The 26,140-nt window shown below is 39.0% G+C and overlaps 4 protein-coding genes and 1 non-coding gene across 10 annotated transcripts; 3 read left to right on the forward strand and 2 right to left on the reverse strand.

Moving 5' to 3' along the window:
- Positions 1-190: 190 nt before the first annotated feature.
- Positions 191-350, reverse strand: LOC140798353 (U1 spliceosomal RNA). The gene has a single exon (XR_012110828.1). It is a non-coding gene; the product is annotated as a U1 spliceosomal RNA (small nuclear RNA).
- Positions 351-577: 227 nt separating this feature from the next.
- On the forward strand, positions 578-3,373 carry LOC140797417 (uncharacterized). 2 transcript variants are annotated; one of them, XM_073150829.1, is made up of 6 exons: positions 578-838; positions 940-1,047; positions 1,690-1,857; positions 2,800-2,910; positions 3,036-3,112; positions 3,189-3,373. In XM_073150829.1, exons 1-5 carry the CDS (start codon positions 737-739, stop codon positions 3,075-3,077), a joined length of 531 nt encoding a protein of 176 aa, XP_073006930.1. In that variant the 5' UTR covers positions 578-736; the 3' UTR covers positions 3,078-3,112; positions 3,189-3,373. The 2 variants fall into 2 exon arrangements, with proteins under 2 accessions (XP_073006930.1, XP_073006929.1); XM_073150828.1 differs by having other exon boundaries at positions 584-838; positions 3,036-3,373.
- A 597-nt stretch (positions 3,374-3,970) lies between these two features.
- LOC140797415 (uncharacterized) lies at positions 3,971-10,658 on the forward strand. 5 transcript variants are annotated; one of them, XM_073150824.1, is made up of 8 exons: positions 3,971-4,519; positions 4,605-4,712; positions 4,793-4,902; positions 5,018-5,234; positions 5,502-5,833; positions 7,558-7,852; positions 9,827-9,904; positions 10,025-10,381. In XM_073150824.1, the coding sequence occupies exons 5-8, from the start codon at positions 5,502-5,504 to the stop codon at positions 10,073-10,075; spliced, it is 756 nt and encodes a 251-aa protein (XP_073006925.1). In that variant the 5' UTR covers positions 3,971-4,519; positions 4,605-4,712; positions 4,793-4,902; positions 5,018-5,234; the 3' UTR covers positions 10,076-10,381. The 5 variants fall into 5 exon arrangements, 4 of the variants coding, with proteins under 4 accessions (XP_073006925.1, XP_073006926.1, XP_073006928.1 ...); XM_073150825.1 differs by having other exon boundaries at positions 4,240-4,519; positions 4,613-4,712; XR_012110647.1 differs by having other exon boundaries at positions 4,247-4,519; positions 9,757-9,904; positions 10,025-10,658.
- A 963-nt stretch (positions 10,659-11,621) lies between these two features.
- On the forward strand, positions 11,622-16,198 carry LOC140798037 (IAA-amino acid hydrolase ILR1-like 1). Its single transcript, XM_073151757.1, has 5 exons — positions 11,622-12,111; positions 12,282-12,407; positions 13,962-14,276; positions 14,993-15,121; positions 15,540-16,198. Exons 1-5 carry the CDS (start codon positions 11,776-11,778, stop codon positions 15,945-15,947), a joined length of 1,314 nt encoding a protein of 437 aa, XP_073007858.1. The 5' UTR covers positions 11,622-11,775; the 3' UTR covers positions 15,948-16,198.
- A 4,624-nt stretch (positions 16,199-20,822) lies between these two features.
- On the reverse strand, positions 20,823-24,767 carry LOC140798231 (vacuolar-processing enzyme-like). Its single transcript, XM_073152006.1, has 9 exons — positions 24,497-24,767; positions 23,620-23,784; positions 23,365-23,521; positions 23,122-23,207; positions 22,848-23,047; positions 22,280-22,328; positions 21,981-22,193; positions 21,626-21,832; positions 20,823-21,226 (listed from the first exon to the last, which is right to left on the reverse strand). Exons 1-9 carry the CDS (start codon positions 24,728-24,730, stop codon positions 21,044-21,046), a joined length of 1,494 nt encoding a protein of 497 aa, XP_073008107.1. The 5' UTR covers positions 24,731-24,767; the 3' UTR covers positions 20,823-21,043.
- Positions 24,768-26,140: the final 1,373 nt, after the last annotated feature.

Here is a 26,140-nt window from a genome sequence, read left to right on the forward strand (position 1 = left end):
ATTATAGTATAAATAATCTGAGTCTTTTGCGAAAAAAATTTCTTTATAGGAGAGCTCTGTTAGGGTTTCGTCTCTATGTGCTACTTCCCATAGAGAAAAAAGATTAAAAAATTATCCCCTTACCTTTGAAAATATTAAATTTTAATATTTAGAATTAGGTGCAGGTAAATATTTAAATTATAGGATTAAGTGAGGGCCGCGCGTACGCGTACCCTCGCTGCCACAAATTATGACGTCCACTCTCCCACATGGGGAGATGGTAAGCCAGCGCTCCCACTGAGTGCAATGTGGGCCACGGGCCTAAGCCATGGGCCTTCTTGATCGCCCATTGACCCCGTCCAGGTAAGTATGTTTCATCAGCACCCCTCGAACCTATTTTATACCTTCTTCCTCTACCCTCTTGCTTCTTTCTCTCGATGTGGGACTATTCTCTATAGGTATTAGGAATTACCATCACAAACCAAACTGGGCCGGCCTGTCTTTTATTCCGCCTCAAATGGATCGTATTGGGCTTTGGCATCTCTTTCTCGTTTATCTCTTCTTTTTTTTAATTATTTATTTTCTCTTTCTAAGGTCTAATGCCATCTCTTTTCTTCGACGTCAAGTTGAATCTCGTTCTAGGAGATGCTGTCGAAATTTATTCCCAAAAATTAGAAAAATCTCAGACCCTCTTCGCCTCCTCTTCTCCTTCTAAATCCTAACCCTAATTCGTCTCGCTCTCTTTCTTGCGGACGAGATGGTGTTCTACTTGCTCCACTTCACGGCGGAACTGGAGAACCTTACCAATCTCCAGCCTCGAGGAGGCTGCGACGATCCCAACTACACCTACTACTTTAAGGTAGTGGAACCCGTGCTTCGATTTTCCCGTTATCTTTACCAATTTAGGTCCGAATCGTAGGGTTTTCTTGCTTTTGTAATTGGGATTTTGGTTGCGCGCAGGTTAAATGCGAGAATTGTGGCGAGATTAGCCAGAAGACGACGTGGGTTGCTCTTTCCGAGTCGGTCTCTCTTACTAATGGAAGGGGAACAGCCAATCTGGTGCAGAAGGTGCTTAGCAATTCTTTTTTGATGCGAGATCCTACTAATTTAAGCTTCAATGTTGTTCATGGTTGTTTCCGATGTTTCTCAATTTATTGCTGTTCATTTTATCGATACTGAGACAGAGTATCTTGTTATTTAAATGATCTGATTGGGTGCTTGTTAAAGGGGAGTAGTGGGATTTCTTATCCTCGAAATGATAATATGTTTTGCCATTTCCTGAATGCTGAGGCATGTAACAATTGTGTGGTACTGGAATTGAGGAAGGTAGATTCTTAATTTCAATAGAAAACGATATTGGTAAAGGACGTGTAGAATTTTGTAATCTGATATGATTTTTTTCTTCTTAAAGTTTTAATTACCATGACAAATGGACTTGGTTTCTATTTTTTTCTTTTCTTATTATAATGATTAAATCTGGTCCGAAAGTAAATGATTCTAGTTGAGTTCCCAATGTTATTACTCGTTGATGTTTTGTCATTGAATTGAAAGTTCATATATTCTATATCTTTCCTCTTGAACAGTTATGTTAAAGCAACATCAACTTGGGAAGCTGGGTTTCATATTTCTTTATTTCAGGATCACTTGTGCTCATCCAAATTGACCAATATTTAATACCAACAGGCAGTGACATATCTGATTTTCTTTTAGTGCAAGCTATGTGGAAGGGATGGAACAATTCAAATGATTCCTGGACAGGGTCAACCTTTGACTATTGAGCTTAGTCAGGCTGGAAAAAATTCTAGATTGATGGTTTTCGACTGCAGGGGCTTTGAACCTGTCGATTTTGTTTTTTCTGATGGATGGAAAGCTGAATCCGTAAGTATATCTTGGTTCCAAGTAGAAGTTCAATGTTATGTTTATCTAACTCCTATTTTGTTCTCAGTGTCTGCAATTACTTTTATTTGATTGTCTAGAGCCTTCCAGTATTCTAGTTACTTCTGATTGGACTCCTAAGATATGAAATAGCTAAATATTTACCTACTCATTAATTCCTTATATATTAGACACATTTCTGCAGCTTGCCTGAATAGAAGCTTGAAAATGGAAGAACTTGTAAGATATAGTGATGATAGAGGCTCTTGTATAATATGAAACTTGTTCTTGAGCCAGCACTTCCAGCTATTGTTTCCTGTTACACTTCCATTTGAATCTTTTTTGGAGTAACAAATCTACGACCTTCTCTGTTCCATCTTGGAATTTGTTTTCTACAATATCTTTTCTGTGTTTCCATTATTTCTTATTTCTGTCTGATTATGAGCAGTACACATCTTGTAGATCAACACCGCCAATTGATTTTCTGCTGATAGGAGCAATTTTTATTCTCATCTAGGCAGAGACCTGCATTAAAAGCGTTGGTACTTGGCCCCAAAATGCCCTTAAATTTTTAGAATTTGTCTTTTATATGCTTGTTGCGGTTGAGCTTTTTGTTTTCTTTTGTCATTCTAATTGCTTCTTAAGTTCTGAAGTATTGGTATAAAGTTTACAGTATTGTTTACTTTGTCAATATCATTATACAACAGAAGCAACTGCTTTGAGTTAATTGTCTCCTTTCCACCACTTACTGTTTGTAATTCTTCCACTTCCATGCCAGTCTGCTTTGTTCCATAGAACCAGATAAGAGCTATGAGGAATACAATATATTATATCTGCAATCATGATGCATAATTTTTTAAACTGTTGATTACATTTCATACAATCTTATTGTGTAATGTTGTTATCCATTTTTTTTTTCATAATGATTTTGTCATTCTTCATCAGCTGAGTGGCACTACATTCGACATTGATTTATCTGAAGATGAGTTTGCAGAATATGATGAGAAGGGCGAATGCCCAGTTGGAATAACCAATCTCCAGTCATTGTTTAAAGTGGTAAGTATGCAAAATAGATATCTGGACATGATCAGTTCACATTTGTTAGTCTTTAAGCAAGTCCAAGGATTCAAATGTCAGTTATAACCTTTTATATGCTGATACTGTTTAATTGATATATGCAGGTGAAGAAGCAACAGAGGTCTGGCAAGACAACATATGCCTGATTGCTCTAATTTTCCTTACACTTTGGGAATGACAGGTGTATACAACACTACAATAATTTGATGAGACCTTTTAACTGTTGATGATGACTAACTTTTGTCGATGACCTGCAGTTATGTCGAACAATTTGATCATCTTTCTGTATGAGCTAGGATTTTGTATGGGGCGCGAGTATTACTTTAATCTCTCTTTTCTCTCTCTCTCTCTCTCTCTCTCTGCTTCTACCTTGTTATGAAACTGTTACTGTATGAGGTAGTATATATTCCAGCAATTTCAAGATTATTCTTGTGTTGGATAATTCCAGCCAATCGCCTGGGAATTTTGAATCACAATCTCATCCAAAGGCAGATGCTGCCTGTGCTCTGTGAAGCCAACCCCAGATCACTATAGATTAATGCTTTTTTTTTTTTTTTTTTTAAAATTTCCTGATATCAAAGAAAGGAGATGTAGAGAGTTCAGAATCATATGCCTCAAATACCTCACTTCTCTCATACTTCTTCTGAAGGTCAGTTAAGACACCAAATTCATTAAGCATCAGAGGCACAGAGGAGAACCAAAAATTTAGATTCAGGGGTGTGAAAATTGAATTATTTGGACAAATTTCTTCAACCAACACTTCCCGGAGGCGGAAGAGCGGCCTTACAAGGTGGAGTCCACGAGTCGGCCTATTGGGTCCCATTTGCGATGGACCCAAATCAAGGAGGCATCAACCGCTCGTCCGACTACTTCCATCCAAACCGTTCATTTGTCATCACCGATTCAGCTGTCCAGGCTGCGATTCGAATCCTTGCACCTGATGTGAACTATCAATCAATCACTCACCGTGGCACGAGATTTGAAAGGGATCTCCATCGTCGGATTGTATAAGACTACTCTAGTGAAATCAGTTGAGAGAGAGCGAGCGAGCGTTAGTTTAATCGTGGGATTAATTAGAAAGAAAGAACAGTAGAAACAAACGTTAATATACAAGGACTTGAGGGGAAAAGTTGGAAGATGTAGCTAGGAATTGATCGCGGCCGTCAATCATGTGATAGACGGACGATAGTGGCTCGAAGGTGGGATCAGAGACGATTCCGTTATGTTGAACGGTAACGGAAGCCGAACGGGGGAGAGGGGGGGAAATAGAGGCCACAGACAGGAGTAATATAAAAGCCTTTGGCTCCCAGAGAGAGAGAGAGAGAGAGAGAGAGAGAGAGCATTTCTCCGATCAAAGCTCGCGATTTTGATCGCTTCCTTTATTCCTCTCGTAGAGAGATTGGAGAAAATATTGGCTCCTGGGAGGCTAATTGTGCTCCTCTGGAATCAGAGATTTCTTGGTGGATTAGTATCCTTTTTCTTCTCCTTCTTCTAGTGCTGGTGGGGGTTGATTTGAAGGATTCTGTTGTCCAATCTTATAATCACTTGCTGCGATCGTGGAAAAGGGGGAGAAATTTGAGCTCAAAAGGTTCGCATTCTATCACTGCGTTCGGATTTCTCTGGAGTAAACTGATGAGATTATCTCTGGTTTCTAATCCGTTCTTATTTTCTAGATTTGCAGAGGATTCCTTGGGTGGCTGGGAGATTTAATCTGGTCAAGAAGATCTTTAAAGGCTACAAGAAAAAGTTTTGATCCGATTGTTTATTTTCCCTTCTTGAAGGTGTCACTCCGTTGATTTCTTGGTTTCTTTTGATCTTTAACCCGGGAGCTGACAAAGATCCATCCTTCGATCATTTACAGAGACACTTCTCAACTGCATTAGACCACGAACTTCTCCCTTCTCTGCAATTGTTCTACCCAGTTTGTCGTAATCGACATAAAAAGGAGGCAAAATCTGAAGAAGTTCAAAGGTTGGTTTGATGATCTTTTGAATTCTTTGATTTTCAATATTCTCGCTTCTGTTTGCTGCGATTGTTATTTGCTTTGCTCTCATTTTATTCACCAATTCGTTCTTCTCTGCTGCAGAAGAAGAGGTGGAGCAAGGAAGCCACCGATCACATCAGCCAGTTTAAAATCGAAGTTGATGGTAGTAATTTGATTGGTGAGACTCCTGCCAGATCACCAAGAATCCGATCTCCCTATTCCTTTTGCTGCTAATTAGTATCCTGGGAATCGTCGCATTTGCTTTGAGTTCTTCAAATTCGAGTGGTGTCTCTAGAATACATCCCAAGAGCAGATCGAGGTAAACAATCCATTCTCTCGCTGTTCAATTCCCCAATTACCTCTCCTACCATCAGCTCATTTCCTCTTTTCTCCGATCCCATCAAATATTTTTTTTCTTCCATGACCGTAAGGGAAATCTCCTAATTCTTCCAAATTAGGGAAGAAAAGGAAGCTGTTTTAGTTCTTTCCATCTCATTTTTCTCCCTTCGTCCCCCGATACCTCCTCTCCTCTTTTCCGATATGAATTTTACTAATCAAAGCGTGGTTTGGCGGTTACTCGGCTTAGATGGAGAGGGAGACGAGAAACCATTACCACACTCGGAGATCTACCGGAGGTGGAGGAGGCGGCTCGAATTATAACGAGAATCGTGACACTAATAATTACAACGCTAGCCCGAATGGACCGTCGTCGACGTTGGCCGAGCCGGAGTTGTTGCTGCATTGGGGGAACCGGAAGCGGCTGAGGTGCGTCAAGGTCCAGCAGAAGGACGACGCCACGTCAGCTAAGATCACCACTGCCCGCGTCGATCGTAATAGCTTCATCAAGGCCGATAAGGATTCATCCAACCCTCTCCTCCGCCGTGCTTCCCCAACCCATCGTCGCGCCCGCGCCCTCAGGTACCTCTTCTTTTTCCTCTCTCTTTCTCTCTTAAAAATTTCAATTTTTTTTTTCTGATATTTTTGCACGTAATATCGTTTCTTTTTAAATATGGTATTTGTATATATACGGTTTACGATTTTGCAATTCTTTTTCAAAAAAGTTATAAACTAAAAATTTAACCATCCCACCTTGTAAAAAATGTAATTACTTAAATACATTAAAAAAAAACAAAATTCCAAGATTTTACATTAAAAACCTCCTTTTTCTGAAAGTATTGGTCGTAAGTTTATTCCCATGAAAATGGACGTCGTGAAGGGTAGTGGCTTAATCGAGTCAAATAGAGATGCCAGATGAATGAGATTAGATTCACGCGCGAGCAGCGCTGGCGCGCTGACTGCTCACGTGCTTTGTTTGTCAGAGCACGTGAAATTCTTAGTGATTGAACTGGTGGATTACCAGGGAGGCAGGCAATGTTCATTGTTCAGTTCCAGATAAATACTTTAGCAATAATTGTTTTCCTTTGTAGGTCGAGAGTCAAGAATGTCCCATGTCATGACCACTGAGTAGATCTTTGCTTCTCTTAATAGAATGCATCACATATGTCTATTAGAAGGCCATTTCTACCTTGCAGCTTGTCTTTGACTTCGTCCTATTGCCTGCAACCGTTCCGTGGCGGCAGTGTATTTGCTAGCATCTCATAAGCCAGTCCATTTCGCATTAATGTAGCAGATTCCATGGGTTGATATCACACGTAGGCCAATTTTGTTTTCATTTTAATTGGCCGTCGCAACTTTGGAAGATGAGCGCTCTCTTGTCTCCCTTGAGAAGTTTCCGGTTATCTTAGTTGTCATGATTCATGAAAGCACTGCACACTTGCCCAATATTAAAGAAACAAAAAATTTTAATGGATCACCTCGCTGGGTTCTATCTTCATGATATATGGCAATGTTGAGAATTTTGAATGCATATTTCCACTCTGCTTTGGAATTAGAAATCATTAGGCGGTGGAACCATGGCATCAACTTGTACTACAGCTTGTGGCCAAAGGAAAGCACCACCAGCTTCCAATCCTACAGTCTTCGATCAACGGCCATAAATCTGGGCCGTCCGATTTCTACACCCATAGTAGAAAAAATCCTAAAGTGGTGGTTTTGTACTCGTATCCAGTGTCACGTGTTACGGACGTGATCGTCTCAACAGATTCCAATCAATTCGCGCGGTAGCAGGATTAATTGGGGGACACGCCTTTATTTTTATTTTTATTTTTATTTTTAAAGTTTTGGCCTGTGAATCTATTATGCGTATTGTGGTCCTTACTCTCTCTCTCTCTCTCTCTCTCTCTCTCTCTCTCTCTCTCTCTCTCTCTCTCTCTCTCTCTCTCTCTCTCTCTCTCTCATTTGGTGTCCACAGTCTTCTTTTTTTTTGTCTCTCTTTTTTGTCTTTCTCTTTTACATCCGGTAAAAACTACAATACATCCATCATGTCAGAAATCGTAACCCCTCACTCTTCTCCGCGGAAAACGCGACAGCATTTTAGGTTCTCGTTACCGATTCACCCCTCACCCCCCCTAATCCACCCCCCTCCCTGAATTCTTTTCTTTTGTTTGACTCAAATTAATGCTCCTACTCTGCACGATTAGCTACTTTCCCTTTATTTCCTCTATTCCCAATCCCAATGTATTGTTATTCCGAATTGCTCTATCTGACCGCATATTCTTTCTTTCTTCCCTTCGATCTGATAGGAATTCAGAAACAGCAGCGATGAGGACCGCAGCACAGCAACAACAGCCCCAGCATATTCAGGGCAAAGGGACACGTGGGGGGGCGCCGTCGCCCGACGGGGAGAACGCGGCGAAGGCGTCCGCGTCGTCGGACGAGAAGAAAGGGTCGTCATCCGGGAGCGATGAGATGACGTGGCCGAAGTTTGTGATCGCTTTGACCAATAAGGAGAAGGAGGAGGACTTCTTGGTCTTTAAGGGATCGAAGCTCCCCCAGCGACCCAAGAAGAGAGCTAAGCTCATACAGAGGACCCTCAACGTATGATCCCCGTTCTTCTTAATCTCTCGTTTAGTTTAATATAATTCAATTTAATTTAATTTAATTTTAATGCCTTCTTCTTCCTTCTTCTCCTTAATTATATCCTGGTATGGTATTAAAGTAGTATAATAATATGCGGTGGAAGCTTGAGACTCAAGTTTTATCAACGAATGAAAGGAAATTATGGTTTGGTTATGGTGGGCTTATACTTTAATAAAGCCGAGAGAGGTGGGCGGGGCCCACTTCGTAGCAAAGAACAAGTCAGAAGCTGAGAGCTCCTTTGGAAATAGAATTGTTATTTCCACACCACCTTCCTTTTTTTTCTTTGAAATGTTAGGCCCACCGTAACGCTACTCATTCCCTCTCTTTAGTGGACATAGTTGACCAAACCGTGTGTGCGGGGACGAGTAGATCAGCTTTCATAGGACCGAGATTATGTTAATATTCTTCTTTATTTCTTTCTCTTTCTCGAAGAAAGGATATGTTTCTTTTTTTCTTTTTCTATATTTTTGGATCTTTTGGTTTGAGAGTCGCTATCATTTTATCTCAGCGGAGAAAAAGGGAAACTAGCGATGTTCCTTGGAACGATGATTGTTGGGTTTGGAAGAATTACAGAAAGGCCCCTCTTGTTAGATTCACGCAACCGTCTCTGATCTGATCCTTGTGGCTATCCGTTTCTGCCTTTCATTTCACACCTTGCGTTGTTGTCAGATTCCACCACCTGTTCCAAGTTGTAAAATTACTTCTAGACCGAATTAATTATTTAATTATTGTTATACTTCAATGTAGGGGAAAAAAGTTCTCCCACCTGGATAGACAGACCTCAGAAGTCAGAATAACTACTTTGAATGCATTATTTAATGACGAATAAACTTGTTTTGCTTGTTAGTCTTAATTAGGGGATTTTTTATTATTATTATTATTATTTTAAGGTGTTGTAGGGATTGATTTAGCTTCATTAGTCGAGCTGTTTTGTCATCTTCATTCTTCACTAGACACAAGTGGCAAGATTTTTTCTCTTTTTCTTTTGATTTTTAGTTAAGACAATGCCGCTTTATGCCAAGGTTTCAATTCACATTCGAATGAGATGGAATTGTGGAAGAACTAGCTGGAAGTTCTTACATGCAAACAGTCTGAACAGGAGAACAAGAGAAGTGTCCAAGGAGTACAATCCTTGCCCTACCAATTTTGCCAAAACTAAAAAGTGTGGCTGTAGGAGTGCACAAATATTCACACAGTTTCAAGCATGTTTTATTATCAGAGGGAAAAAAAACTGAACATTAGCTTTTACTTGCAGCATATTGCACTTGCTGACTTTATAGAGAACAGTTCATGAAAGAATATAGAAAGTTTTAAAAGATGCTATGAAATTGTTACATGTATGGCGTGCACGATTTGTTTGCCTATTGAGTGCTGCACCCAACATGTTATAACCAATATCATTTGTTCTCGCTGGTTTACTTTTCTTTCCTATCATTTCTTGTTTCACGGCAGAATCACTATTAAATTTTTGTAGATGAAATCAAAGGGATCAACTTCTTCTTCCTGAATTCAAGCACGGAAATTTTCTCACTTGATTAATAGATGGCCAAGTAGACTTGCTTCTTTTGATAATTGAAAACTTCTCCTTTTTCCTCCAGCATTAACATCTCATATGTGTCTCCAAATATACTTACGTAGTAAACATTTTCTATAAGTTGGTAGCTCACATATTTAGTACTGGAAATCTTGTGAATTTGTGGAAAATGATCATTCTATGTTGCATTTATGTACTCTTTCCTATGACAAACAAGCACTTCAATAAGTTTGGTACTAGAAAGTGCAGATAGGAAGATTGGTAGTGGATAGTGTGAATCATTACTTCAACTGATTCTAACAATCATATATTCATTCTAATTCTGCAGTTCCATCATAATTGAGATTAGAAGATTATTAGATCTTAATCTTTTTCTTTTCTCAAATTCTGGTTGGCAGCTCGTAAGCCCAGGTGCCTGGCTTTGCGACCTGACCCTAGAAAGATATGAAGTTCGGGAAAAGAAGATATCCAAGAAGGTTAGTGTGTTTTGATTCCATCAACAACTTGGAGGATAGTAATGTACTGATAGGAACAACTGAAGCTAATGCTTTCAGGCATATCGTGTTTTCTGATTCATTCAAGTTTCCCTCTTTCAGAAGCCAAGGGGTTTAAAAGCTATGCAGAACATGGATAGCGACTCTGAATAGTGGGAAAGGAGGATTGCACAAGGCGGATACGAGAAAATAAAACAGAGGCTGAGATCAGGAGTGATGTGCACATACGTAGGGCATCTCAACTTTGTATTTTCTTTTAAGAGAAGCAGTAGTCTCTTACTAGCCTCAAAGGTAGCTTCCTTCCTGTAAAGAGATGAGAAACGTATTCTAGTCTGACCCTACCAAATGCCCAGATAGATAAATAGATTAATGGCTGCTGCTTTCTCGGCGGCTCTTCTCTTTTCTCCCCGTCTTTCTTATCATATTCCAAAATGAAAAGAGGTTGCAGCTTTATCGGTCTCTCTTGACTTCTTTTTTTTCTCTTGAGTAAGTTCCCAAGGGAGATAGTTACCAAGTTACTTCTTCCAGATGGGGATGTTAAGATGGATAAAATGGATAAGACAGCAGGTGGAGTAAATTACCAAGAAGTTTCTTGAGTGCTGCATCTAACAAGGAAGTTTGATTGCTATGCTTCCAATAATTGTTCTTGCCCTTCTACTGTATCATTTTGGAGCCTATCACAATTTTCAATTATTTGTGTGGTCCATGAAAGTGATTCCATGGTTTTTTCCTATTATATGCAGTACTGACCTCATGTTATTTGGTTATCTGTATTCCTTATTATGTGTTCATATCTTTGTTCACTTCCTCGAAATACATCAGAGTGAGTCTCTTCTCAGGCCTTTTCTAATTTCTTTGAAAAATATACGGTTCTCCCTTGATATGTAATTTAGGGCAAGTTTCATTCTAATAGTACTCTTTAACTTTAACAACAACAACTAAGATATTGAGCAATAATTTTCACAATTTAGTAGGTCCTTAATTTCTCCCATGTCCATCACGATTCATATATTACATCAATATTGCTGCAACAATTAAACGATAGACTTGACTTGACTTAAATAAAACAAACACTAATAGATAGTAAAGATCCACATGCTTAATAGTAGTTTAGCAGAAGAGCTTAATGGTGATCAAAAGGACAGATCATTAGTGGACCCAAACCCCTTAACCCTTCAAAAGTGTCCTTGAAAATTTAATTTCCTAAGCTTATGTCGAAGCGGCTCCACCTTAATTTACGATGGCACGGTGATGTCGACCGCTTGCCTCTTTGGCGTTTAACCATAATGATTCGCCTCTTGTTGTAATTGGAAGCGCCTACCATTTGCTTCCAGAAGAATGTAGTTATTACCTCCCTCTCTAACCATATCTATCTATCTATCTATCTTCTCTCTATCTAATGTAGCTGTTGAAAATTCCACGGACTTTATATGAGATAACGAAGACGCCGCACAAGTCACAACCCACGTGAAAATTGCTCTAGTATTTGAAACCTCTGACCTAAATATTCCACGTGGGATGGCGAGCACGTGGAATTTAGATATGTCAAAGACTCTTACATCTTTGATTATACTTTGACGCAAGGGGAAAAGAGATCAGTCATTATATGGCAGCATCCTATTGGTACTGCTAGTTATTTTGTTCAACTGGGCTTGCAGGAAATTTATGCTCATCATCGGCTATTGTTTTGGCACGAGGGGGGCACGCTTTTCCACTACAAGGCGGACCACTTTAAAAAATCTCTCCCTCACTCTCTCGCTCTCTTATCTCTCTCCATTAATTCTTTAGCTAAAGGATATAGAAATATAAGGGGGGAGAGAGGGAGAGAGAAACCCGATTCGGAAACAAACTCCATGGATTTCCCCAAATATGTCGCTTTGCTCCTCCTCCTCCTCCTTGACTCGGCTTCCGTTACTTGGTCACAGAAGCCGGTGTCCTCTGGATTTCTACAGAGGGCGAAGGAATCGGAGTTTGTGGAGTGGATGGTGGGCATAAGGAGGAGGATCCACGAGAACCCCGAGCTGGGTTACGAGGAATTCGAGACGAGCGCGCTCATAAGGAAGGAATTGGATGCGATTGGGGTGCCCTATCAGTACCCCGTCGCCGTCACGGGCGTCATCGCCTTCGTCGGCTCCGGGGATCCTCCCTTTGTTGCTTTGAGAGCTGATATGGATGCTCTCGCCATGGAGGTTGGGCCAACCTTTTTTTTTTCCCCCTCTTTTAAGTTTCAAGTTATGTTTGGTTTTTTTTTGGTACGAACCTTGTTGTCTTGGCGATGGATGTTGCTTCCTTTGATTCTGAATAACGTATTTTTGCTCGATAATTTTATTCTGAATTCCAATTTCGTTGCGATTGATAGGAGAGTGTGGAATGGGAGCATAAAAGTAAAGTTCCCGGAAAGATGCACGCATGTGGCCATGATGCCCATGTTGCCATGTTGTTAGGTGCTGCTAGGATTCTTCAGGAGCATCGCGATCAGTTAAAGGTTTGGCATATATTCACCTATTCTTCTTAGCATTCATTGGATGGTTGGAATTTTACATAATAGTTCATCCAAGTTGCATTAAAAGATGAATATATGTTCATAATTTGAGTTTATGCTGTCCATTAACACAGGGCCATGATATGCCTCATTTCCAAGGTAGTCTCTTTTCATTGCCATGATTCTTTGGTCGGATGCTGACAAAGCTAGAAATAGCCTAAATCATATGTTATTTCCCTAATTTACCCAACTTGTTGATTCTAGTGGTCTCACTCTGATTTTCATGATGCAACATCCCGGAGACATTTCTTTGTGACTCCATTTGACCAGGTCTTTGTCGAACCAACTCATACTAAGTCAACAATTGAGAATGTGAGACACCCCACAAATTTTATGTTTTCTTTTTCGTTTTGATTTCCCAGTTTCATTTTTAAAAATGTTGAGGGAAGAGAGTTTCTAATTGTGAGATTTTTCACGTATTGTATCTTCTTAGCCCCTATTTATTGTGGAGTAGGAATAATCTTCTTTTAGAATAAACATCATTATTCTGGTATAGTAACTATACAACAACTTAGCTTCTTCTGGTATATTAATTCATTATTTTTTCTCCTCTTATCCCATGTAACTTTTAAAATTAATTAATAATAACTCAAAATAATTATTTTGCTCTTAGATTAGACAATATTTTATTATTACTATTACTTCGCATCTGATCAAGAGTATTTTCATCATTTGGTTTTAAAATATCACAAATTCATAATATAAATTAATTATTCTTCATTACTTTAATATCAACTTTATATCAAATCAAATATAATTATTATTTCTTATACTAGTATTCAACTAAATAATATAATAACTTATGCTAGTATTAGCTCTCTTCTTTAGGCATTAAGAATTAAAATATTTTTTCTAGAATTAGCCTTATTCCACAAACGAACGAGGCCTTAAGGAATAAGTTTTTCCAATAGCATCTCCTCTTCCCAACCGCTCCTAACAAACTTGTAATTGTAATTGTTTGTAAATGTGCGTTGGCATGTCCATGATAGAGTGTAGAATTAACAATATCAGAGCATAAATTGTTAAAACTTACGATACTTTCTTCAATTATGAAAATAAGAATGTTGTGTTGGTAGTAGGGGATTGTACGATCCACTTACTTGTTAACTATGCAATCAATACTCAATGGATGGCATCATAGCTAAGTGAATAGATGAAATACTTCTGTTGATAATTTTATTCTCTGGAATGAGGCCTTCGAACTCATTGTAAACAAATGAACATGATATCTGCTTAGTTTAATTAGATCAGCTGTGCCATTTTTGTTGAAATCTTGGTATCTTGGTGCTACAAAATCATCAATTGCAGTGATCATGTACATTTCACGTTGCATTTTCCTCAAATATTTTGTCGGCTGAGTACATAATTTTTATAAATAAAAAAAATCCGCTGATGTCCAAAGCAAGAGATTGTGTCTTTTTACATGTGGTGTAACTATTTTCTTTAAAGCAGAAAAGTGCATTCTAAAAAGCGGCCTCGTTGTTATGATTCATATAGGGTACAGTTATCCTTCTTTTCCAACCAGCTGAAGAAGGGGGTGGTGGGGCAAAGAAAATGATAGAAGCTGGAGCAGTGGAAAAAGTTGTTGCTATTTTTGGGTTTCATATAGCTTCTGATATACCTATTGGTACAGTGGCATCAAGATCTGGGCCAATCATGGCTGGAAGTGGGTTCTTTGAGGCTGTTATAAGTGGAAAGGGAGGTCATGCTGCCATTCCTCATCACACTATAGATCCAATTATAGCTGCATCTAATGTGATTATAAGCTTGCAACATCTTGTTTCACGTGAAGCTGATCCCTTGGATTCACAGGTACTTGTTTATTTCTTTACCTATTTCTCTTTTTACCTTGAAAATGGCCGTATTAGTAATTATAAAAGCAGTTCAGAGAGATATGCTTATGCTACCCTGGCATTTTAATTTTTTAGTGCAGTGCTTTTGATATTCCAGGAGTCAATCTCTTTCATACGATCTGAAGGATTTTCTCAGGGTTCTCATAAAGCGAATTGACTGATGGTTCAAAATTGTAAACCTTAAAAGGGAAGGATTAGCTTAATATGGAGAACTCTGTTTAGAGATTAGAAGTGTTTCTTTTTCTTGAACTTAGTAGGACTCAAAACATTACTTTAACTGCTTTCTTGATTTCACATATTTCTCAATGTTGTTCCAGATATAGCTTGCCGCCCAGTATCAATTTCATTAGAGAGCTTAATACCAGGAAACTGACTAAGACATGCAAGTGCTAGCATGGAATTTTCAGATCTATTAACCCTAACATTTTAGTTATGTGGCTGCCATCAGTAAAACTGTTGGTTGTTAAGTTTTGTCGTTATCACATTTGTCAAATTGATGAAATAGTGGACTTCCTAAAATCCCAAATAGAGAAGCAATTTGTCTGACCAGCGTTGTTCCACAGATAGAGTCCATAGTCAGGGATGAAACATACTACTTTTGTTAGAATTTGTGCATGTTATAATTAATTCTTGTAGTCCTTGACAGATAATTCATTTTCTTGTCGTTTATTGCAGGTAGTAACAGTTGCAAAATTTCAAGGAGGTGGAGCCTTTAATGTTATCCCAGATTCTGTTACAATTGGTGGCACTTTCCGAGCTTTTTCAAAACAAAGTTTTTTCCAACTGAAGCGGCGAATAGAGGAGGTAAGACACTGTAGTTTATAATGATTGCAATTTTTGAAGGACTAGACCAGTTTTATAGTCCAGGCCGCACCATTGGAAAGTTGTTAATTTCATCTAGCTGAGGGATCTTGATGAAATGCTTTGGCATGAAAGTTTCCTTGAAGTTCCAGACTTACTGCTGGAATAGTTATGCATTAATTCAGTAATGTTTACTAGCAATCCAGGGTTGTAAAAGCTGAAGTTGTGATTAAGTTAAAAAGTAAGACATAATATTGAATTTGAATCATTAGGCAGTTTGGTTTTTGATTTCCTAAACTTGTTCTCTGTGGATTTGAGTTTCTGTAACTAATCATCATCAGTTCTGGATGCAAGGAGAAGATTGTTAGAGTGGTGTGGTAGGCTTTTCCAGATACTCACAACCTTGGTTTCCATATCGCAGGTAATTGTTGCGCAAGCAACTGTGCAGAGGTGCAATGCCACAGTAACCTTCCTTCCTGAAAAACATCCTTTCTTCCCTGCAACTATCAACAATAAAGATCTCCATGAGCATTTTAAAAAGGTAGCTGAAGAAATTCTTGGACCGGAGAATGCTAGAGATATGCAGCCGTTGATGGGTGCTGAGGACTTTGCATTATTCTCTGAAGTCGTCCCTGCTGCATACTACTACTTTGTGGGAATGTACGATGAGACTCGCGGACCGCTACATCCACCACATTCCCCGTACTTTACAGTCAATGAGGATGTCCTACCAAATGGCGCAGCTCTTCATGCATCTCTAGCCTTTCAGTATATTCTTGAACATCATACACCTTCTCCTTATAAGGAGAATGCCCATGATGAGTTATAAAGAGTTAAAAACTCTTTTTTACATTCCTCATGTGTCCAACTGGATGAAGGCTCAAATGAATTGGAAGGCTAAATCCAGGTGCATTTGTTCTTTAGAATTATAAACCATCTGTTTGTTTGTTTGTTTTTTTCATCGTCCATGTGTTCTGAAGGTAAATAGTTGTTGAGAGTAGCTAATATATACTCATAATACATGCTGTTACAATGCCTCCTTTATGAGAGAGATTGCCGTTTTACTGTTTGCTGTTGCAATGAATTTGTTGGGCATATGGACTGGGTCATAGAGAGTTCTAGCATCTAAAGTTATCTGGGGCATCCTACTACTTGCATGTCTCCTGATATTTGCCAGACTCATCGAGCAACTTGTTCTTATCTACTCCCATATATTTAAAATCCACTTGCCCTGCAGCAAAGTAAGTATGTTTTCACCTTGTTGGCATTTCTCAAGGTGGAGTTTACTGTTGGAACGATGCTTCAGGTGAATCCCTCCATTGCTTGCCTGACAATTGAAAAGGACCAGGGTAGAAGATTAAATCTCCAAACTGTGTTTCGGAATAGGACTTGTCCAGAAGCACAGTACCACTGACGGATTGACTCAGATGTACATGATTTTAATATGGGCCCAATTACTTTATTTAAATTATTGAACCTGGAAGAAACTGTTGCTCTCAGAGTCTCATCAATAAGGTAAGGCCTTGCATCAAAAGGAGCTACATTAGTTGGTTATGATGTTCAACAATTTGGGATTTAATTCTTCTTTTTCAAATCTAGCATAACATCCGGTTCCTTGTCTTAATCTTCTTCCCATTTGGCGAATAATCTTTGACAGTGCTATCATCAGACATGTGGAGTACTTTATATGGTTGGCTATGACTTTATTTGCTTTAATATAAAGGGTACAGTTGTATGTTCCTTTATAATTATCCTTCGGCATTGATGCCATTAGGCTTGCTTCAAGTACTTTAGTTATGGTGAGATGAGGTGGCAAACTAAATCATGCAGCATAAATGATAAGAGATGCAATCCAAACAATTGCAGAACAAAGGAAAAGTATATGGCAATAATGAGGTGGCAAACCAAAAATCATGCTAACTTGCGAGCCATCAGCATCAGCATGAGGAATTATTAATTATGTTATCGAACTACTAATTTTTTTTATGGAAAGAAAAACATACAACTATTTGGGAATAAAGAATTACGAGAAGGTCAATTTGTGTGTGTGTGTGTGTGTGTATATATACAACAGATTGGTAAGTTTCAGTGTAACATTGTCACTCCCATCTAATGTATAAATAAAATAAAGCCAAAGATTCTCGTCCTCGTCCGTAGGAAATAATAGACTAATGAAAGGAAAAGCGGTTCCTCTGTGATTGTATACTATACCCCCAGGAACTTCTCGGGCTTGGCTGCCGAGTGATCTTTTCTAGCCAGTTAGCCAATTAAGGGACGAAAAGTATTCGAGTGTAGTACATGTATGCATTCGGGGCTGCAGACAATCAAAATATCAACGTGGAGCATGAAAATGTGCGTTAAAAAAACCCCCAACTGTGCGTCACACTAGTAGAGTTACATTTACCAAATTGCCACTCCACTTCAAATTACCAAACTGATTATCCACAGCCCCATTTCAAAACTTTGAAAAAAAGAAAAGAAAAATATGGACCATTTTTTTATATGATTAATTATCAATCTTAAGGCCATAAGATAAGGAGATTAAATTAACCTCTCCGACAGAAAAGTTAATATAATATATTAGACCACCCTCTCAAGAAAAATGTTATTTATTTGTGACCGCCTCTATCAAATTAAATTCATAGATGAGTACGTCTCTATCATCTCAGTGGGCAAAGAAAGATACCTCAAACTCTATAAATAAATTATGCATACATAAGTTTCACTTGATATATAAGAAACACTTCTCCTGGAAGGATGGGAATATAATTTTATTTGCATTATTCAAAGCGTTTAAGAATTTTTTTTAAAGGAAATTTTTAAGCTGGCAAAAGAATCGGTACCGTTCACCAACCATCAAATGATTTCAAAGTCGGAAAGGGAAGGAAGAGAGAGATTGGGAGGCAAACTATTTGTCACATGGTCAGGGGCCCCCCCCTTCCTATGCCTCCCAAAAATTATGGTCGAGCTTGTGGGATTCATGTGATCGGCGGCCCTTTCTCTTGAAGCTTTTAATTTCTCTCTGTGGTCCTCCGACCGAGTTATTTTTTGGTGGGCCAGGCCAGGGCCACAAATTATATTGATGGCAAGTGATTAGAAATTTCCGAGAATAACCTCCACACGCTTCAAAAGCATCAGTGACAGGCTGTGTTATGTCCTTTTCTTTTCTTTTCTTTTTTTTTTTACTTTTGGACCGTAGATTTAATATTTATTAAATTTTAGAGAGAAGGGATTCTAATACGAGATTATATATCTCAAGCGATTAGGCTAAGCTTTTCCCCGGTTCTAATTTAAAATAACGTTACGTCGTCCACGTTTATATCGCTACATCTTGATCGAGGTTGTTGAGATTTCCACATCAAACAACGATTTCTACTGGTAGCTTCCAGCCAGAAGAGTGGTCGCAGCATCTCTAAGCGATGAAGAGAACTCATAAATGCACATCAGAAATTATTCACCGCCATGGGAAAATTCAAACAAAAGTTTCAAAGAAAAATTGATAAGCAAATGTACCACACTATATCAATCAATCTATGAAAGAGAATGAGAAGCAACACATCTACAGACTCACACAGGCCACAAGTAATCCAGATCTAAGCCTCATCGAAGCCATAGAGAGGCACCTTTGAGACCTGGATCTAGACGACACAGTGGAAATAACAAATAGAGATCTAAAAATAAAGGCATGTACTAGGTATGTAGAGCGAAGAAGGCATCATAATCCATCAACCAAATCGAGAGCAGAAACGCGAGATACAGCTCCGAAAGAACCGGATCCTTCAGTGGCGGAAGAGGACGGCCGCGGCGGAGGCTAGGAAAGCGGCGATGAGGGGAGAGGCGAGGGATCCGGCGCCGGAGGTGGGACTGGGGGCGGGGGCGTCCGCTGCCGAGGCGACTCCGGCGAGGGAGGAGACGGCTACTGCCGCGATGGCGCAGATGGCGAGAGACTTAGATCCAAATGACGCCATAATCTCTTGAGATGTTAAAAAGAGAGGAAGGGAGAAAGTAGTAGTTAGGGTTAGGGTTTTTGAGGAGGCTAGTCCGAAGCTAAGCAAAGAGTTCGGCCAGAGAATTAAAGAGAAGAGGAATACTTATAGGCGAGTGCATAGTCGGGCAGCGGGCAGCTGCCGGTTATGACAGCTGGCGGATTACACCATGACAGCTGCCTCCCGGTGGTCCCACGCAGTTCGGCTTCTCATGTTTTCTCGAGAATGCCCTTCCGTTTTCCAAGAAACTAATTAATATAAATAGGGGCAAAACCTGGGCTTTTAAATAAATATACACTCATCCGTGCATCTACTGAGTTGAGTTTAACACAACAAAATTAACATCATATAACAAACACCCTTCTCTTTACAATTGTATGAGAGCAAGGTGGAGGTGGAGGTGGAGGTGGAGATGGAGATTTGGAACCGATTTGCAAATTTGGTTAGAACCGTACAGCAGTTTCCTTCTTGGGGAAAGTAAGGGGTAACGTAGTCATTTCAGCAGTGGGAACCTTTGGCGCCGGTTTCTCATTGGAGGTTTTCCAGATGACGGAGGCGACCTAACCTAGTGCGCCGCCCAAACTCCAAAGGAGGTCGTTGGTGGGAAGGGCGTTATAGTAATTTTATCGTAAGGGCAGCAGTTGGGAAGTCTATTCGTCTCCTCTCGGCTTCGTTGTCAAGTAATTACCGGCTCGAGGAGTTGTGCCCATGTGGTGTTCGACCCATTGCCAGTTTGCCAAAACCCATGCCAATGTCCCATTTCGTCTTGCCAATTCCTCCACATTAATTGTTTCAAACTTAGAGAAGTAAAAAAGACTCCACCGTGTGTTAACATATGATTCAAACATTCCTCCAGAATGAATTCAATATGTGAGAGACAGACTCCACCGTTTACCAATACAATACGTTGAGGATAATTAAAATATATGTAGAATTATTAATGATTACTATCACCTTTCAAACATACAGCAAGGTTGGCCTCACAAGCTTTCTTTCACCAAACACTATTTCCTTATGTTTAATACTACTTGCATATGTATACTATTATTAAAGGATTTCTTTTTATAAGCAGCAAACTTCTACAGAGTCTTGTTTGGTTGAGTGGTTTACATCATAATATACATCATCTTAAGATCTTCCGAGACTTGGTATAAACCAAAGTTTGGAAACTCAAAATCTCCATATGAGATCTCTCTTATTCACTCCCATGCACCCAGTTTTGGGTGCATTACATGTGGCAGCCAACTACCAGGATGGATATGGGTTGTCTTTTTTTCGCACATGAAGATGAAGACTATACTAGCTGTTTAATTTCTTCTGGTTTAATGTTCGCTTGCTGGAATCATAATTAGAGTCTACCCCACCGCCTTTTCCAATTCCGAGAAGGAAAATAATGTGCAACTTTTCGGAATCTCATATTATAATTTTGTTTCATAATCTTCCCCTCTGTGTTGGTCCAGCATCACAATCAACTTAGTGTAGCCTTAGCATAGGACAATTGCCTGCTAATTGTATTGGTAAGAAAGAGAAGCAGCTAAGTTTGGATTAGGATAATTTATTGCAAATAATGATTTGAAGAATGCCAAAGACCAGGGTAAAGATGAAATCTGTTTATCAAAGTGCTTCTCTGATTGCTCGAGACATCTCTATTCAACCGAGGGATGATGATATATAACTTCTTACTTAATAACTAGAAAGCTCACCATGTTTGCATGAAGTAGATAGAATGTTTCACATCATGATAGCTTAAATTGCAAACACTTAAATTGTACATTAATTATTTACAATGATGATTATGGAATAAGCAAGCTACTGATGATAGATTTACCAATCATTTCATCTAAAGAATATTTACATTGCAAAAATATACAACCAGGCAACCTCAATATACTGAAGGTGCAGAAATAGTATATATGTCGGCATCTGGTCCTTAGTTGCTTCAGGCACTAAAACCCTTCTGAAGAGAACTCCAGCGGTTGGATGGGATTTGCATGCAAGCTTGGGTAGCAACCTCGGCCATGGTCTCTTTTTGCACACCTGCATTGCAGATATTCGCAAGGGATCGCATGTGTTTCATGCCATACTGCGCTAAAGACCCGCAATGTGTTTCAAAAGTTCGTACCTTCACAAAAGAAGATAAGAATCAATCAGTTACTAAGGAATTTAAAGGTGCCAAATGGTAGGAAACTTGGAATGCGTGATACTCAGTAAATGAACCCGCCAAGAAGTACAGAATTCACATAAATTCTTCAAATGTTTTCAACATTTTTATAAAAAAAAAAACCATTTCAGGTTGATGGAGAATCCGTGATCTTCAAGTATTATAAATAAATGTATGTTTTGACTGTTTAATATATGTTAGCAGTTACAAAATTGATACTACAGCAGCACCAGATATACAGTCTTTGTACTATTAGTATTATAGGATCAGGACAGTTTCCCAACAAGTTATCATGGAGTAATTAATGACAACGAAAGAAGAGAGAGAGTCTAAAAACTTAAGCTGATAAGGCCAACTTACCATTGACTTAAGGCAACCCCAATCATCAACTAAAGGTCGGCCAGTTGGTCGAACAGCGGTTAGCACCTTTGAGCCTTCATCAGAACCAAAGAGAAGGTTTCCAATGAGCTTTATGCTGTTATCTACATGTAATCGATGAGCCATTACTTCAAGCAATTCCTTCTGTGCATCAACTTTCTTGGAGGAGCCTTCAGGTGATCTTCGATACTTTGTGAAAAAAAAAAACAAACAAATGAGTTTTGAATGAATAGATGCAATGGAAATAAAAGACAAGATAAATTAATCAGGATATGCTGGAAGTTGTCCATCGCATAAAACAGTTCAAAAATTGTAATGATATATCCAACAGTCTAACCTTTTGCCAGAAATAAACTAGATCTGCATCTCGTTGGTTGACTGCACTTGAGAATGAAGGTAATGAATTATCACCAATGAATGTGGCATTATCGTTAGCAGGATTTGAACCGATATACAAGAAAAGATGTTGAGGGTTCAGATCCAGATTCCCATACTGCATAACATGAGAACCAAAACTGTATGTGTTATGAACTGATGTCCTGGTCTTGACCTGCAAACACCATAGGAAAAGTTGCATCAGATTCTCAAACCAAACCATACACTGAATAAAAACAAGTAAGTGTGTGATGCACTCACTAGTTGATACTGCTGGTTAAGAGTTTCAATCTGCAGATTGTGCATATCGCTGTCACACAAAAAGTGAAGCTTCAGACCAAAAGTTTCAAAATAGAAAAGAATCTCTCTCCAAAAAGGACACTGCTTCAGAATTTTATATATAAATGGCTAGGACAGCAAATCAGTATCTGAAGCAAAAGAGGTCACAACTAATTTAACACTAACTTAATCAAAATATATCTCATGAATCATATGCTGCATGCATTCTATGCTTAAAAGGTAATAACCACTAACAAATATAAACAATATTGTTGAAATTACAGAGTGGAAAATTAAGTTTCAGTAAAACAGGGGCTGTGGCCTGATTTGTCAAAAAAAAAATTACAGAGTGGAAAAGAATGAAACACAGAGATAACTACAAGATCTCTAGCAAGCTAAAGATTATGAAATACAAAGTTCTTTTGGTCCTTTACAAAGAAGAGGAGTACTGAAAATATGAGTCAAAATAGTGCTGTGCTTCTGAAAATAACATTAGGAAGCATGAGGACACCTTTTGTGATAGAACAACTAAACCTCAGAAACCACATACCTGTCTTCCATCCAAGCAACACTATACAAATCCCCCAAGCAGGTATAGTACTCTGGAGGTGGGCTTGGATACTCCCCAGGGCAATAAGTTCCCCAACTACTCTCCTTGGCGTTGGATGCCGTGGTTGCGTAAACATTTATATCTTCTGGGAGAAGACCTTCAAATATACTCCCAGATTCACAAGCTTCCAGATAAAAGACCTGCAGCAAAAGCGAGTATTTATGCCATTACCTCCTTAAATCTAGGATTGCACAACAACAGATCGCCCAGTTACCATGCTTTTGTAGGTTCCAGAAGCATGTTTTTGCTTTAGAACATCTACCAAGTCATCAGCATAAAGATAAGGATATGTCGGCATCCCTGGAAAAGTTCCAGACCAAAGAAAAAGTAGTAGTAAGAGTCATATGATTCTTCACCTGAGAACAAATATTTATAAAGCTTTAAGAATAACAAAGCTTAACATAAAGTACTGCATAAGTTATCACATAGTAGATAAAAACGGATAATATATACTAACCAAGGACACCAGGTCCACCGTGATCAGAGTAAAATATGAAGATATGATCATCAGGACCACTATCAACAACTTTCCCACTTCCTCCAGTTAAAGCAGTCTTATTTCCAAGGATAACGGCAAACAAGTTGTTAACGTTAACATCATCTCCAACATAATCCTGCAAAGTTATACCGTGGCATGAGGCAACAAACCACTGATCACTAAAGATGTTCATTAAAGAGTATGATAGGTACTGTTGTTGGGACAAAATCAAACCTTTGGAACTCCTGCATAGACATCCCCACCCTGTGGATGATTGATTATGACTCCAGGTCGAGGATTCTCCTCATTGTAAGCAATATCATCATACATGAAAACAATAATATTCTCATCTTTCAATCCACCGTTCTTCATGATTTGATATGCATGACATATATCAGCCTACAAATATCAAAGATCAAAAGGATCATCAATGATATGATCAGAAGATGGGACGATAACAGCAGTTTAGACTACAGGGCAAATATCAAAGAAAATTCAGAGTTGTCACATGCAGCAAGCTTATAAGTTGCGAGTCATTGTAAAATTACAGTGATAAGAATTAACCAAAGATGTTGAAGTTCCATATATAAAAAATTCAGGGCTTTTTTCACTTTCCTTCTTATCAAGGTCTCTCCTTTAAAGAGGAGGGCAACATAGCCAGTGTAGTGGCTCAAGTAACTCATTAAAGTAGAAAAGATCACCATAAGGTTTGCAACTTTTTAGAATTATGCCCTGCGGCCTCACTTTTACCTTAGAGAATCCTGTAGCTGGCAATTTATTGGGATTTACTCCCAGTAATTTCATATTTCTCACATATTCCCTGGTCAGTTATTACTATTGTGGTTCCTTTTAAGGGAATAGTAAAAACTAATCATTATGCTTTGAAAACCACAGAAACAGATTTAAAAATTATTCCGGCGGATACTTCTGCTTCCACTACCACCGATCAGAGTAACAATTTGTTTTATACCCCTAACGAAAACTGACAAGAAAAAATCGGATATTTTGTTTCTATCAACTGAGAAGGGGTAAAAATAGAGACAAAAAAAAAACCAAATAATAGTAAAAGTTGCAACGATTTATAGGCTAAAATAACCAAGTATAAATTGACCTGATGCCTATAGTTCCCGTATCCCGAGGACCCGGCGATGAGAACGGCCCACCTCGTCCCGACGGCGCCATCATCGCCGTTAGTTCGCCGGTCGTCGCGATTCGACGGCAGCCTGATGGTGAAGTCCGGGCGGGCTTCGACGATGAGGATCGGCAGGAGGACGGGGAGGAGAAGGAGAGTCGCCGAGGAGAAGCGGGCCATGGTTTCGTATGTGATCGGCGACCCGTATTGCATGCGATATGAAAGAGGCGGAGGGCTCGTACTTATAAAAAGAACGGGTGAAGTCGTGAAGACCATTACTACTAGTATGGCTTTGGGTCTACGTGGCGCTCTGCGAACCGTCTATTATCCTCGATGGTGAAATCCTAGCGGGTTTGGCTATCGGATACTTTTGGTTGGCTGTTAAATTATTCACAAGTTAATTGGCCAGATCATTCGAAAGACTAATGGGCAATGGCGATAGGATAATGACCGTCTTTTTTTCGTTGGTCCACAGCAACGTTATAATGCACTCCACTCTCGAGCTAACATTTGTCTAATTGAATGATTGCGACGTAGATGTATTCCAATAAGCAAACCAACTTGGAGACCTGCATCACCTCCTCCATTAATTAATGACCTCTAGGCTCTAGGCTCTAGGCTCTAGTAGAATACTATCCAGTTTCTTCTTCTTCTTCTTCTTCTTCTTTTTTTAATATAAAAAATATTGAAAGCAAAGTCGCAAATGAATTTTGTGGAGCCCATGCCTCCAAAGATTAAGTTCTAAATAACCTACGCCGTCTTCCAGTGGAGTACACAACACAACCTTTTAATATGAATTAGGCCGGAAGGTTGGCCTGCCACAATAATTGAATCATGAAGGGTTAGTAGTACCAGTCAGACAATACAACACACACACACACACATTATATACATGAGTAGGTAAATGGCACCAACTATTTCTTTTCTATTAGCTGATTTATTCGATTGATCGTGGAAACTTATTATGTGATACTTAGTAACTTCCTAAGTGAGTGTACGAGATTCGAATATATCTATGCATATATATATATATATATATATATATATGACATGCATATTTATTAATACAATTCCGTTAGATATAGAAAAATTACTAATTAATTGAAAACATCATACAAATTATAAATCATGGAACGGTCGGTCTTCACTCTTCACTCTTCTAGAAGACAATGGCATTGGCTTCATTTTTGGGTAACCTATGACATCAGAACCTAATATTCCATTGACAGATTCTTAGTTTGTGCCGCGGGACAACGAACGCTATGTGAGACCAAAATTATGATATGCAAATTTTTAATATTTATCGATGAGTGCAGGCGAAGTAAAACTATTCAACTCTTGCCGTTTGGAATCTCGCAAGTATCTCAACTGCTAGAACTGGTGGTCCCTACCGGAATCTATCATTTTTTCTATCTGCATCTGGTCCCAATTGGTGTCCACCTACAGACGTCCGTGACTCTCAAAAGGAGGGTCCCCCTAGTGTTAAATGGAGTGCCACGATGATGCCTGAAATGGAGCTTTCAATCCATTGAAATTAATTTGGTAAACCCTTACACGCATCACTTACTAATATGTATTATTATTGTTGTTATTATTATTATTATTATCACACAACTTTTAGCG

This window comes from Typha latifolia, chromosome 11 (genome assembly GCF_019914945.1).
Source record: "Typha latifolia isolate L0001 chromosome 11, TyphaL0001v2, whole genome shotgun sequence".
Taxonomy (NCBI): domain Eukaryota; kingdom Viridiplantae; phylum Streptophyta; class Magnoliopsida; order Poales; family Typhaceae; genus Typha; species Typha latifolia.